A 15740-nucleotide genomic window follows, 5' to 3' on the forward strand; every position below is an offset into this window, starting at 1 on the left:
CACAAATAGGGCAGCCAGTTTATGGACAGGCAGAGAAAGATGCTCCCTGACCGCTCTGATTGTAAAGTACACACAGTCAGAGTGGCCAGACAACATTCTTTACCTGCCTCCCAGTCTGCAACCACAGAGCCACATTTAGGGGTGGAGGCAAAGGTGGCACAATCCCCTGGGCCCCCCTCTCTTAGGAGGCCACCATACTTTAATCAGAGCTGCAGTGAAGAGCAGGAGCTGCACTGCAAGCTGGAAAAGCGAAGAGGGATGTGGAATCCGTAATCCTTGCTTTACATAATGTTTTTATGTATAAACGTTGATTTTTTTTTTTTAAAGTACCAATAAATCGAAAGGTTAATTTTATTGACCGTTTACTTTTGTATTCCCGTGCATGGGTGGGTAGGGGCCCCAGTGCATTGCTTTGCCCAGGGCCTACAATGCTGTTAAAACAGCCCTGATTAAACTACTATATATATATATAAAAGAAGAAGTTTGTTTGTTTTCGAATATCTTCCACAGCTCTCAAGGTAAAACTGGCAATTAATAGTTATTTAGTATAAATAAATAAAGTATAAGGTATTAGACCACATAGTGACAACGCGACAGAGCGACAAATCATATATATACATTTTTTTCGGTCTGTTTGTTTGTGTGTGTCTCTCCGGTTATGCATTGAGACACCCCTTCATCGATTGGGATGAAACCAATGCGAGGTGGTCCAATTGGATCCTGGCCAGGTTTTAGAGGGGTTAGGGTCCCAGTCGCACCTCCCATTGATGGGATCTGTATGAAATACCACCGGACGCATGTAAGATTATTTGTTTTTACTAACCCTCTTCCCCCCCTAACCCTAACCCTCACTCAGGGGTGCCTAACCCAACCTCCCCCCAAGTGCCTACCCCTAATCCCCCCTTCCCCGCAGCCTAAACCTAACACTCTTGGGGGGAGCCTAACCCTAACCCCCCTTCCCCCAGAATAACCCTAAGTCCTCACGGGAGCCCTAAAACCTAACCATCCCCCCCCTGTGGCTGTCCGCGCCCGGCTTATCTTCGTTCGGTATGCTGGGCGTCGGCTCCTGGCGTAGGAATAACGATAGGCGTCGGTATTTCGATGCCTGTCATTAGTCCCCTGTCGGGATTAGACGGTCGGGAAGCCGGCGGTCAGCATTTTGACCGTCGGCTTCCTGACTGCATCCCCGTTGATGTACGCTGGACAGAACTTTGACCCAGGAGCCTGTTCTGGGCCTTCTACTGGATGGATTTGGATCAAACTTCACAGAGGGGTGGCAATTGGTCTGGGATGCCTAATGGAGTGGTTGGGGTCCCGGTCGGACCTCCCGTTGGTACACTGGGCAGAACTTTGACCCAGGGAGCCTGTTCTGGGCCTTCCACTGGATGGATTTGGACAACATCACATAATAAAACGTAATAACTTGAAGATTTAAACCCAGGCAATGCCGGGTAGTTGAGCTAGTTTATTTATAAAGTATATTACCAGGAAGAAATACATTGAGCATACTTGCCATCTTTCTAGCTGCTCTCTCCAAGAAGGGGCAGCCAGGTTGGCTATCTAAAGGGGTGTGGTGTGGCGTAGAAAAGTGGGTGGTGCATGGAGGGCATGACAGTGATTGCATTATTGTAGCCACAATGCTGAAACTCCGTTAGTGGGCGAATGCGAGTGGCCCCATGGAAACCTGCACACTCTTCCGTGAGAGACATTTGAGATTCAGGAGCCTCCCAGACGTTTTGGGAGAGTACTTAAGTAAGACAATCATCCATCTCCCATTTTAATTATATCCTGATTAGATCATGTACATTTGTAAGAAGTCTAGTGGCCAATCACAGACTGGGGGTTAGATAGTGGGAAATGCAGCATCTCCAATAGCATGGAGTAGTGACTTTATACTCCTATCAATTTGCACTGTAAGATTATGGTGTCAAAAGTACCTTGGAAACAAAGTTCATGCATCTGACACGCTCTATGTGACTGGACATGGCTGTGTATTTTTACATGTTACAATTAATATATTAAGCAATGCACAGAATATAATATGTAAGTGGCTGTGTGGTTATTCACTGACTCTCCCTGGTCCATACCAGCAGCCACACAGTAACTTTCCTCGGGATAGTAAGCAGTCATAAACATCTTATTATTGGGTGCTCTAACTACATCCTCTCCCATAATCATGTTATAAACTACCTATCGGCAGATAATGTGTGCAACCATAAACATGTTATTACAACTTAACTAAAATAAAGAGACAGACAAAGTATATGCGATAAAAACAAATGGTCAGCTTTATTTATTTTACAACATAGTATGGTGGAATAAGAAAGAACGGCAAGTCATCTGACGCCCCACTTGACTTAAGCAAGGATGTAATGCACTCATTGAAAAGGGCCACTATCCCAATTCAAGTGTCAGAGTGATATATAACAACTTGCAAGGGCTGATATCCCTCTCTGGCAAGTGAGACGGTATCCAGCCCCCATCCCAATGCACTATTATTAGCCCACTCCGACGAGAGGTGCCGCTGACCCCAGTAGGGTAAAATCAGCCTAACCAGTGCATTGAAGGGGGGCGCACCGCCAATTACTGCAGCAAGGTGGACGCTTTATATAGACTGCCGTTCTTTCTCGCCATTGCAAATAAAGCCGACACAAGACACAAAAGGAAAATCGGGGAGGGAGGGCGGGAGATCAATTTCAAAAGAGGCAGATTAACTCTTCAGACCTACCCACACTCCTACTAACCACACCCCTTAAATCAGCACTCACCAATCCGAACACAGTGTCAACCTGTCAATCATAAAGCTAACCTTCCTACCTAATTTATTAACTCCACGTATCCCTGCCTAGGTGTTTATATGCCCTCAGATCTATCCGAACTTCGGTTATTTTTGTATACTTCCCAATAATCCAGATATACAGTCCTGATTTCAGCTCAATAAAATGGGCATATTCCTTTGGGACTAGAATATGGCCTACCAAAAAAATGTACGTGGCTTTGGTGGTTAAAGGGTGTGGTCTAATTTGTCCCTATTTTTAATTTCAAAATGTTAGAAGCTAGATTATTACTAGTGATATTGGCTTATGCTGTTGTACAAGTGCCCATTTACCTACCTTTTTCTTGGTCACAGTATTTATACCTTGTGCCAGGTCAGCACTGTCCAGCATTGCTTTCACGGGCACTTATGTGACATCCTTATAGTGATGGCTCCTTCATGCTATGCCAGGCATGGAAAAGTGTGGAGAATAACTTGCAAGGGCTGATATCCCTCTCTGGCAAGTTGGACGGTATCCAGCCCCCATCCCAATGCACTATTATTAGCCCACTCCGACGAGAGGTGCCGCTGACCCCAGTAGGGTAAAATCAGCCTAACCAGTGCATTGAAGGGGGGCGCACCGCCAATTACTGCAGCAAGGTGGACGCTTTATATAGACTGCCGTTCTTTCTCGCCACACATGTTCCCTAATGAAACATGTACGCTACCATACTACCTAACAAACTAAACCTCCTAACACTAAACCTATACCTTCAAGAAATAAAAATAGCCCCTCCTCCGTGAGGTGAACCCCATCCCTACGTAAAAGATGGGCATCTTGTACCCTAATTAGAGGGTGACGCACCACCAAACCTCCCATTTGCAAAACTCTCTCGGACACCCATCTATTCACTCTCTTTCTGGCCTTGTCCAGCCCCACCACACTATACCTGCACCTCCAGGAAAGCCTGGCAATAATGTCGGACCATACAATCACACAATCAGGCCACATACTGAGCAACACACCCAAATCTCGGATAATATTGTGCCGCAACTCGAGAGACGTCTGCTGGCACAAATCATTCCCGCCCAGGTGAATCACCAAGATTATAGGAGAACCGAAATTCTCAGCTGCCGTCTGGAGACAGGGCAATAACGATCCCCAACGCATACCTCTGTGGCCTAACCACCTCACTCTATCCCAACGAGGGAAAACAGAAGCATCTGTTGCAAAGCGGGACTGCCCCGCCCAAAACATATAAGAATGACCGACAAACCAAATGGGCTTACAATCCTGGATGCCACCTGCAATACACAGAAAAATACATGAGATACTGTGACTAAAATATTGCAGAGGGAGATGGTGGGTGGGGTGGGAAGAGGGGGAAGGAAGGCTTGACCCGAGGTAAAACCTACAAAAAACCTGCTGGATCTTTTATTTATTTATTTATTTTTATTTATTTATATATATTTTTTTTTTTTCGAGTATCATATTCAATAATTTTATAATGTAGATAACCAATCAGTGTCCAATGCAGGGCAAAAACAGGGCAAAATCCCCCGAGACCCCCACCTAAAAGGTGACGAGTTGGCCGAAGCACTCAAGCCTGAAACAAAGTACATCAAGACTCCACACGGACATATCTTCTGAATGCGTCGGACTTCCACCGCCCCAGGGCCTGGATCTCCTGTGGAGAGGAACCTGAAGAAGCTGCAAAAGTCGCTGCACCAATCCGAAAGGTATGAGTACCAAACTCCGATTTGGAAAGCCCGACGTGCCGTATGCAACGATAAAAAACCGACCGAAACTGAAATTTAGTTAGAGGGGAACCAACTAAATGCATGAGCCAAGCCCCTTCAAGTGCGGGGCGGTAACTGATATATTGGGACGCAAGGTGCACCGGACAAATTCCCTCCATCGGAGAGGATTGCAGGGACACCCAACGACCCCTACCCAGCTGATCAGTCTTAGATCGTTGAATACGGCAAAGCACGGAGCCACGAAGGACAATGTGAGATCGCAGCAGCGGGGGAGGGGCGGAACGAGACCGTGCAACCAACTCGCTGATGCGAAAAGCCCCATGGAAGGCCATCGCAAAAGCGAGCCGGAAAAGCAACGCTTCAAAAGGGGACGAACATATAACTGGCAAACACTCAATTAACCGTAATAATAGCTCCGGACCAATGGGGCGCCGACGATCAACCGGCGCCGGGCTTGCGCGCGACCAGCCTCTAAGAGCCTTTTGAATCAAAAAACCCTTAGTGACATCCCTACTTCCCGCCAGTTGCAAAAAGAAGGAAATGCCGGCCAGCCTCTGGGCTACATAAGCCCGCGACCTGCCTTCACCAAACAGACTCCACACAAATTCTATCATGAGTGCACGCTTGGAAGTACCTGCTGATTTCCGACTCTGTAAGAGCATTCCCATTGGTGCCACGAGGCCTGATACGCAGTCAAGGTCCGAGGGGCCACGGACCGAAGTGCGAGATCCTCCATGCCGGCTTGATAATCTGCCAACAATGATATGGACATGATTCACCTCTTAAAGCTGCTGAGGGAGCCAATGCCCTGAACCTCACCCAATCTTGCCTAGACAGCGCGTCAGCAATAGCATTGTCAACCCCAGGGACGTGCCTAGCGGTAAAGCTAATATTCATTTGCAATGCGCGCAGCACCAGGTAAGCCAGAAGTCGCAGCACCGGGAGGCACGAGGATCTTTGGTTGTTGATGGCCTGTACAACCCCTAAATTATCACACCAGAACACCATTGACTGGTCGCACAAGCGCCAACCCCAGAGTTCAAGTGATACACTGATGGGGAAGAGTTCAAGGAGAAGCAAGTTTGAGGTCAGCCCCAACCTTACCCACTCCTCTGGCCATGTGGCGAAGCACCAAGACCCATCCAAGAAGGCCCCAAAACCAGAGGAACCCACAGCGTCTGTGAAGAGCTGCAGGCCACGGTTTGTTTGCGGAACTGACGGCCAAATACGCACCCCATTGAAATCTGACAGAAAAACGTCCCAAACTGCGAGATCTAGTTTGTGCTCCGCGGACAAACGCAGGAAATGATGAGGTAAACGCAAAGTTCCTAAAGCACGCTGCAGCTTGCGACAGAAGACTCTCCCCATAGGGATAACCTTGCAAGCAAAGTTCAGCAAACCAAGCAAAGATTGACCCTGTCTGAGAGTGACCTTCCCTGATGCTAGCGCAAGAAGTATGGCGTCCTGCAAACGACAAATTTTGTCCTGAGGCAGGCGACAACACCCAGCAATAGTATCGATCTCAATACCTAAGAAGATTAAACAAGTGGAAGGACCTTCCGTCTTGTCATGCGCGATTGGGACTCCAAATTCCGTGAAGAGCGCTTGTAGCGAAAAAAGGAGGCGTTCGCAACGATCAGAATTGGAAGGACCCACACATAAAAAATCATCTAAGTAGTGAGCCAGACCCACCTCGCCGGATCCCGTGGTAACGCACCAATGGAGGAAGGAACTAAACCGCTCAAAGAAAGCACATGATGCTGAGCAACCCATCGGGAGACATTTATCCAAATAATACCCGTCTGCCAACCTGAAACCCATGTAACGGAAAGAATCCGGATGCAAGGGTAACAGCCTGAATGCGGATTCGATATCCACTTTGGCTAAAAGCGAGCCCGTGCCTGAAGCGCAAACCAGCCCGAGAGCCGCGTCAAACGATTGGTAATGCACGGAACTATCGACCTCGGCAATGGCATCGTTGACCGACGTTCCTGGGGGGTGGGACAGATGTTGTATAAGCCGGTAACTACCTGGGGCTTTCTTGGGAACCACTCCTACAGGAGAAAGAATCAGGCCCGTGACCGGAGATAAGTCAAAGGGCCCAATCATGCGGCCTAGACTGACCTCCTTCATCACCTTGGCCCTGACTATTTGTGGCAAATCGTGGGCAGAACGGAGATTCCTGGGACATCCTGAACTTACTGCTCCCGAAACTGGAAGGCGGAAACCCTCTGTAAACCCTGAACGTAAAAAATCTGCATCAACGCGTAATGGATACCAATTAAGCCACTTGGTCATGGCATCCAACCGAATCGGGGACATAGCTTTACTTAGAGGATCCAGAGGTAACCCGCTTAGGTGCGGGCCCAGAGCCAGCTGCTGGGGGACCCCCGCTGTTTCTGGGGCAATCTTTGCTGGGGTGGCCTGCATTGCAACGGATGCAGAGGTGTCGAAAACGACACCGACCCCCCATCGTGCAGTTGCCGTGGTTAAAGGCGAAACACTTTCCTTTCGCCTGATTATTACCAGTAGCCCTATCGGGCACCGTGTTTGCGGATTGCACTTGACGACCTTGGGACGGTTCAGGTGTACTCCCCGTAGACTGAGAAACCTCCATCCAGACTTCTACATCTTTACAACCCAGCTCAAGAGTAACTACCCTATCCTGTTTCCTGCGAAATTCCTCGTCATAGTGACGCCAGGCCGCACCCCGAGATGACCGGAACAGACCGTGAATCAAGTGAAGATATCGAATAACATTAAGGTATTCGGACGGTCTGGTTTTTAAATAGCAGGCAGAAAAGACACAAAAGCCCGACAAGCAGTTAGTATAGGACTTATAAGCCTCCACCCCTATGCCTCCTTTCTTTTTTGCTGCGGCGGACTCTTTTTTAGCTTTAGCCGTGAGGGTGAACATGTCTACGTAGCGTCCCAGGCGAATGCGCTTCCTAACACGCGTCCGTAAACCCCTTGTGACTTCTGTATTTGCGCAGTGTACTACGTCGGCTGGGCCGGCCCCACCCTCTACGCTAGTGCTACTACCTGATGATCTGTCACTGGAATGACGGCGTCTCCTAGAATGATGGCGTCGAGATCGCTTGGATCGCCTGCGCCTAGCCCTGTGGGAACTATCGTCTGAAGAAGACGTAGAACTGGAAGAGGAGATAATATCAGAAGAACTATCGCACTCACCAGCATGTACATCGACCACGTTCCGGGAACCAGGATCCGCGATGACGCCAACCCCGGGGGAACCCGAGGTAACTGGGTTGACTGTGATCACCGTAAGTGCAGCCAAGGGAGCGTCCGCCCCGCTGTCAGCTGTAACAGAAGATACAGACGCGGCATCATGTGAAACATTACCCGCATCGGCTGCTGGGGCAAAGGAAACCGCGGGAACAGGTGATGCCGCGAGGGGGAGGCCGCACAAATTACCTAACTGCTGTAGGATTGGACCTAGCTGCGCCCGCACATTGTCCGACGCAGCCCCTGAAGAGGCCGCAGGCGTCCCTGCAGCCCCATGCTGCTGAGACAGCAGGGGCGTGAGAGCGCCCACTACTGCCACTAGCAGCCCAGCAATGGCAGTGTTATCCATTGCTGCGCCTGCCTGACCAGCCTGGCTGGCTGGTCTTATGCCATCATTGACCAAAGGGGGTACAGGGGCTGCCATGGGGGATCCCATGGCAGCAAGCAGACCATGCTGCCACTGATTCACACCCCCGCTGCAAGATGGTTGCTGACCCTGAGAAGATGGCCGCTGGCTCCGCCCCCCCGCCGTTATGGAGTGAGCCGGAGCCCTGGCAGGCTCCTGACTCACTCCCTTATGTCTCCTTTTGGTCCCCCGGCTGGCCGGCGTCCCGGAGTGGGACGCAGCCAGGGTGACCATTACTTCAACAGCGCCGCGCGCGGGTCGCACGCGCCCCCGCGAGCGGCGCCCGCAAGGCCTGTCGTCCTCCGTCCCCCGGCTGATTAAATCCCCAGAGCGGGACTCAGCCGGGGTGGCCGGCGGCATCGTGGAGTGGACGCCGCGCGGCTCTGAGCGGCACCTCCAGATCTGTGGGAGGACCGGCGGGGGTAACTCGCGTTGGGGGCAGGCGAGGGGACCAACGGCATGAGCCCCAGCCCGGCAGCATCAGCCAGCCGGGCGGGGACAGATCGGGCACGCTGGGGCGAGACATAGTTAGCTTAGACAGTGAAAGAAAGAGAATAGAGGTAGATAGAAAGAAGAAGGAACCAGTTAAGATGTGGGAAAAAGAGGGAAAGAATTATAAGATTGTTAGAGAAAAAAGCTCTTCAAACACAGAAACCATACGACCTGCGACCGCACAGCACGCAGATCAATTTCAAAAGAGGCAGATTAACTCTTCAGACCTACTCACACTCCTACTAACCACACCCCTTAAATCAGCACTCACCAATCCGAACACAGTGTCAACCTGTCAATCATAAAGCTAACCTTCCTACCTAATTTATTAACTCCACGTATCCCTGCCTAGGTGTTTATATGCCCTCAGATCTATCCGAACTTCGGTTATTTTTGTATACTTCCCAATAATCCAGATATACAGTCCTGATTTCAGCTCAATAAAATGGGCATATTCCTTTGGGACTAGAATATGGCCTACCAAAAAAATGTACGTGGCTTTGGTGGTTAAAGGGTGTGGTCTAATTTGTCCCTATTTTTAATTTCAAAATGTTAGAAGCTAGATTATTACTAGTGATATTGGCTTATGCTGTTGTACAAGTGCCCATTTACCTACCTTTTTCTTGGTCACAGTATTTATACCTTGTGCCAGGTCAGCACTGTCCAGCATTGCTTTCACGGGCACTTATGTGACATCCTTATAGTGATGGCTCCTTCATGCTATGCCAGGCATGGAAAAGTGTGGAGAATAGTGCATGCAGTTTATGTTTAGTCTACTGCAGGTGAAAACGTTATAGCGTCCATGTACTTCCTGTACATCTTGGTTAACCTCCTTCCAAAGTAATATGGAATCTGAGCGTCAGTAATCTAGGCAAGTCTGGGAGTAGAAGAATATATACACTGAGTGGCCAAATTATTGGGACCACCAGGCGGTTTTATGCAAAGTAGCTATTGCACAGATGATGCTGACGTAGGATGTCTGATCCTGTACAAGAACGGAAAGGTAAAGATATGCAGAGATTAATGAATTGTATCACCCATAAAATAATAAGTAAATTATGTGATCTGACGGACTTTGAACATGGAATGATTGTTATAAAAACATCTACACTGGTGATTTGTTTGAAGTCGGCAGTTACTAAAACGTACACAAGGCCTATGGTCATAAACGGCTACTACACCACCAGGACTCCTGGGGACCTGTAGTAATCCAATCTGGACTCTTCTGTGAGAAATGGACACATGCAGCCTGTGTTACAGCAGTTTTTTTTTTCTATGGCTCAGGGGTAAAGGGAGGGAAATGCTATGTCAGTTTTATTTCACATAGAAGCTTCTTAACCATTTCCATTTTTACTTTTGTACAGAAAAAGAGACCATTATCTCAGACATAAAACCATCTCAAGTGCTTCGGAAAGGGAGAAACCGGAAAGGTCCCAAAGGAAACAGAGCGAGTGAGTGTCACCGGGAAGGGGATTCCCATCCGCTGTACATATGAGAATCCCACATACGTCAATATACTGTGTTGGTGAATAGAGTGTGAAGCTAGAACATTACATGGAGCCCAGGGACGGACTGGGGCTGTATATCAGCCCTGGCAGTCCGCCCTGCACTTCCGTGTAGAGGGGGGCGTGCCACGAGTCACGCCCCTGTCTTTTTTCGGCCTAGCACAGCCGCCGCCGCTGGCCCATACACGCCTCCACCCCTTCCGGCTCCGTGAAATCTTAATGATTTCGGAGCCGTTGGGTGGAGGGTGGGGGTCTTTTGCTTCACCCCCTCCTCGAGCCGGTCCTTGGGCCATTGGCCTTTCTGGCATATGCCAGAAGTGCCCAATGGCCAGTCCGGCCCTGATGGAGCCTGTTGGGTCACAGTGAGCTGACCTTCCACCAGCTAGATAAAGGAGTTGTTTGGGCTTTCTCACTTCAAATAATATGGTGAGAGGTGACCATAAGTAGGCAGCAGGTCAGGTTGCTTGTCCTGGAATTCCAAGTGTCTGGATCCTTGTCCAAATTGGGGATGATCAAACTGAATGGATCGAAAAGTGTGGAACTGGGATGTGGGTTAACCCTTTAAATTCACTCCCAAAAATATCAACTCTTGTCCCCTCACGCCTAAAACCAGAGGTTCCTAAACTCCGCCATTACAGTCCAGATCTTAATGATATCTGTGCTTGGGCACAGGTGACTTAATTAGTACCCGGTCAATTTGATTTAACCATCTGGACTCAACCATGGATATCCTTAAACCTGGACTGTAATGGAAGAGCTTGGGAAAGTCTGCCTTAACTTAACCCATATGGACACTGCACAAAACAAAGGCTGATTAAAATAATGAGTTACCCCAACACCCACTTTTCTGTCCTTTCTTCCTAAACCCCAAAATCCCCAACTGGTGATCCTTTAACTGAGTTACCGTTTCGCACACTGCATTGGCTTCATGATTACTCTACACAGGGAGAGACGTATTAAAACCTGTAAAAAGTAGACGTTGCCAGTATCAACCAATCAGCTTCTACCTATGATTTTATAGAATGTACTTGGTAAATAACAGCTATAAGCTGATTGGTTGCTATGGGCAACTTACCCACTCTTTGTAAGGGTTGATACATTACCCCATAGTACACCCACTGAGTAGAAGAGATCCTGTGAGGTCTCCGTCTGCGTAGGGATCACTGGCACCTGCAGGGGAGTTCGGGCTCAGATCTTCCCACCTCTCAGCATCTGTAGATACAGCGCAAGCTGCTGAGACTGATAACACTGTATAACAAATTAATATTTTTAATTTGTTTCCTTTCTAAAAATAATCATACATTACTAATTTGAGGTCAAGAAAAACTAAAATGATTTCAGAATGTTTTTATTATCTCTATTTTGTGAGCTACACTACTTGCACTATACTGTATGTACATTAGTAATATAGTCATAGTGAAAAGCTATTTTAAAATAATCTGATATTTTCTTGATAGAAAATAAATAACAGTTGTTTTAATTCGATCAATCACAAATAAGAACATAAAACGAAACAAACATACAGCATACGAAACAAACATACAGCATACGAAACAAACATACAGCATACGAAACAAACAGACAGCATACGAAACAAACATACAGCATATGATAGTACTATCTAATATAGTGGCCTATTCATGGGGGTACTTTCTCTTTGCTTGTCGCTTGTACTCTTCTTCTGGGGCATCGCTTGTCACTGTCCAACAGTAGTGATTCACCTACCCTGATATCTTTGTTATATTGCTGAAATGTCTTGGTGGAATCGCTCACTATGCTTGTCACTCAGTGCACCAGTTATCTTGTGTGGGTAATCCCGTGTATCACATATATTTGAATAGGGGAGGGGACAAAAAACTGATACATTTAATTGGGTCATTAGGCCCCGCCCCCTCTGCGCGGAACACAGATTGCTGGTAAGATTCTCTCCATTCTGCCCACTTCACTAGGAATACCCCTACATCGTCATAAATAGGCTATATCTCGGAACTCAGAGCTAACTGAGAGTTTTAAATGTCATATTCATTCTTTGCATGCTGAAATCAATTAGAAGTAACTATTTTCACATCAGAAACATTTTCATTGTTGTGCAGTGTAATGGTTCTATCAATCATGACATTAGGGGAGATCTGAGACATGCTTCCCGCTTACAAAAACAATTATTTTAAAATGCATGTTTTAAAGGAATAGAAAAGGATAAAATTATAATATTAATACATTAAAGAGTATTTTATTCTGTCACTATGCTATTAAAATAAAACCCTACTTGTCATGACAATAAACCCACTGTAACAATTATAATTGAGGTCAACAAAGTGGTTAGAAAATTATTCTTGGGTTCAAATGTGGTCTGAAACCGGTGGCATGAAATACCTCCACCAACGAAGGGGTTAATTGCTGGAGTCCAGATCAAATGGCCAAATAATTACAGTCCTGGAGACCAGATGAAAATAAGATTCCATGAGAAACCGCGGTGAATCCGGCTTAGAAATTGCAGTGTCCGCCCCCTTGTATAACACTGAACGTCAGTATTCTGGGCAACTGTAGTAGACAAGGCTTCTCTGCCTGGTGGGCATTGATCAGGTCTTTGAGAAGCTCATGAATTAAAACCCTAGATTTGCAAGGCTAGACATAGCCTGCATTCACAAGCTGGTGACCAGGGAGCTTGCTTTCCTATGATGGACACTATACATTGGCAGGATGTTGGGACGCCACTTTCACATCAGATAATCAGCCCTTATTACGCATGGAATAATAACATCCCTTATTACGTCTACCTTTTGGTACAATCCTTTCTTATACAGCACTGCCTTCCAATATGTATGCATCACCGTCTAAGTAAATACTGTATCACTCTCAAAAGGAATATGTTTTTAACAGTGATGGGATCATTTACATAGCATTTGATAACTCAGAGCTAGGAGATGGTCTAGCAGTAGCTAATACCAACATAAATGATGGATTATAGTGGTTGTGACGAGAACAGGCACCACCTCCTACATTAATATATATAAAAGTCAAGTTTTCCCTTTTTTTAATGGGTTTCCCGGACTATAGATAGACACCAGATGTTAGACAGTCAATAGCTAGACAGGGACAAAAGGTCAACAGGGACAAAAGTCAGACACACTAAAGTTCGACATCTAAGTAGGTCGACACGTACAAAATGTTGACGGGATCAAAAGTTCGACATGAAAATGGTCAACAGTTTTTTGGTTTTTGTAAGGGTTAGGTTTAGGGTTACCCCCCACGGTTAGGGTTAGGCACCAAGAGGAGGGTTAGGGTGCCTAACCCTTAAAAAAAAAAAATCAACCATTTTCATGTCAACCTTTTGTACCCGTCGATCTTCTTACATGTCGAACTTTAGTGTGTTTGACTTTTGTCCCTGTCTAACTATTGTAACATCTGGTGTCTATCTAGACATTGTCTATCTAATTACTGTCTCTTTTATACCACACCCAATTTAATGTCCCAAATTTTGACAATCCAGCTGTTATGCTAGTTATATTTTCAGTGGATTATTTGAGCCTGTCCCTATGCCAACACACAGTAAGAGTTTTGAACCTACTTCGGTCTTGTACCAATTTTGGCATCATACTGTGATCAGCAGGATGTAGGGTTCTGTGTGGTGCAGGGATTACAATTATGAAAAGAGCGCAGGCATAAAGATTTTTCTCTTTTGGTCAGATCACAGCGTGCACCTGTGGGAGTTTGTGCGCGACCTGCTGCTGAGTCCCCAAAAGAACCAAGAAGCCGTCCGCTGGGAGAACCGCAAAGAAGGGACGTTCCGCGTCGTTAGGTCTGACATGTTTGCACAGCTATGGGGAGAGCAGAAAAAGAATAAGTGTATGAACTACGAGAAGTTAAGTCGGGCACTGAGGTAAGAGAGTAAGGGGTCTAGAATGGACCAGAGGTTTATTGCTGACTAGGCCCCTGCAACTGGGTTCAGTATATTACGTTGAAGATGATTATGTCGACATTCCTAATGTCAACACGGTCATGATGTTGACAATGGTTTGTAAGGTATTCCAAAGCCTAATGCCAACGCTAATTTTCACTGTCAACATGTCATAAGTCAGCATTTTGTCCACGTTTGCTTGGCAGTTTCCAGGCATCGATATTTATGATGTCGACATTTTAACATTGTATCCCAGTCAACACTCTGGTGTCAACATTACAAATGTCTACATAGTGAACGTCATCTTGTGAACTGCGTACCCTATAACTATATATAAGTGCGATAATGTACCCCCCTATTGTAAAATATATGGTTACAATGCACTGAGACATCCTCTGCCCATACACAATCTCTAAGGGAACTTCTTATACACAGTTTTCAGACATGGGGGCAGATGTATGGAGCTCTGGGAAGTGATAAAGTGGAGAGTGATAACTGACCAACCAATCAGCTCCCAACTGCCATTTTTCAAATACAGCCTGTAACATGACAGTTAGGAGCTGATTGGTTGGTCATTTATCACTCGCCACTTTATCACTTTCCAAAGCTTCATACATCTGCCCCATTATGCCTTAGAACACCCCTGTTGCTTGCTTGAGGTAATCCTCATATTCATGCAGGTATTATACAGTATATTGTGTGTATATATATATATATATATATATATATATATATATTCAGAGTTCCGAGCAGTAATAATAGAGACAGTCACATTGCTTCATGTCGCTGAACAGTCACTATAGCGAAACATATTTTTCAGGGGTTTCAGAACCTGCCACAACAGGTCAGTCATCAGAAGCCGCAATTATAAAGAAATCCTCAGAATCAGAATGGATGACGTGTGCAATGAAAGTGCAATAATCCATCTTATTCTGACTTCTCTCTAGATATCCTTCAACAGTAGTATATTAGAATTACCTTTGTTTCCATTATTGATAGGTGAATGCAGGGGAGATAGTAGCACCCATTGGGCAGGATGTACTCTATTGAAAAAATGCAGTAAAACCCCCGCAAATGCAGTTATCGGGGGGTTTACCACATTTTCCATATGTACTAATGCAATGCATTCCGGTGCTTCGTCCTGGTGGGTAATGCCATCTCCTATGGGCTTCTTATCAGGACACCCTCCTGAGAGGGATCTGGTTGGATCCCTCCCATCTCCCCCCATGGCTCTGGTGTCCTTCTACACATGCGGTACATCCCACCTCCTATTTTGTGCATACCACGGTTGATTACCACAGTATGTACCTAGAAAAGAGAATACAATCACAAAGTACGACTCGCCTGATAAGAGCTGTCCTTTGCGATAAACCCGGAAGTACCTCTAACCAGGGGGGTAGGTGACACCCAGAAGTCCCTCTGGCATCCTGCACACGGGCAGAAGGACGCCAGCACTGCGTGGGGTGATGGGAGGGATCTCAGGGGGTATCCTGATAAGAAACCCATAGGCCACCTGAAGTGCTTAGTACATATGGAAAATGCGGTAAAGCCCTCGAAAACTGCATTTTCGGGGTTGTTACAGCATTTTTCACTTTAGTACATCCCACCCTGAGAGAGGGAGAGAGAAGCCAGCGCGGCACACATGGCCACATTTCTGCTATGGATGATGGAACAGAA

The 15740-nt window shown here is 46.6% G+C and overlaps 1 protein-coding gene and 1 pseudogene across 3 annotated transcripts in view; one reads left to right on the forward strand and one right to left on the reverse strand.

Annotated features, from left to right (window-relative positions):
• The window catches only part of LOC148511642 (ETS homologous factor-like), a 42399-nt gene that overhangs the window by 16617 nt on the left and 10042 nt on the right, over positions 1-15740 (forward strand). For 2 of the 3 annotated variants that reach the window (XM_088482958.1, XM_088482959.1), the window contains exons 5-6: positions 10025-10111; positions 13853-14045. In XM_088482958.1, coding sequence (XP_088339084.1) covers positions 10025-10111; positions 13853-14045 — 280 coding nt within the window. The remainder of the gene's footprint in view (positions 1-10024; positions 10112-13852; positions 14046-15740) is intronic. The other variant, XM_088482960.1, reaches the window with a different exon arrangement.
• LOC148511643 (uncharacterized) lies at positions 4378-5288 on the reverse strand (annotated as a pseudogene).

This window comes from Taudactylus pleione, unplaced genomic scaffold (assembly GCF_031769625.1).
Source record: "Taudactylus pleione unplaced genomic scaffold, aTauple2 ptg000301l, whole genome shotgun sequence".
Lineage (NCBI taxonomy): Eukaryota > Metazoa > Chordata > Amphibia > Anura > Myobatrachidae > Taudactylus > Taudactylus pleione.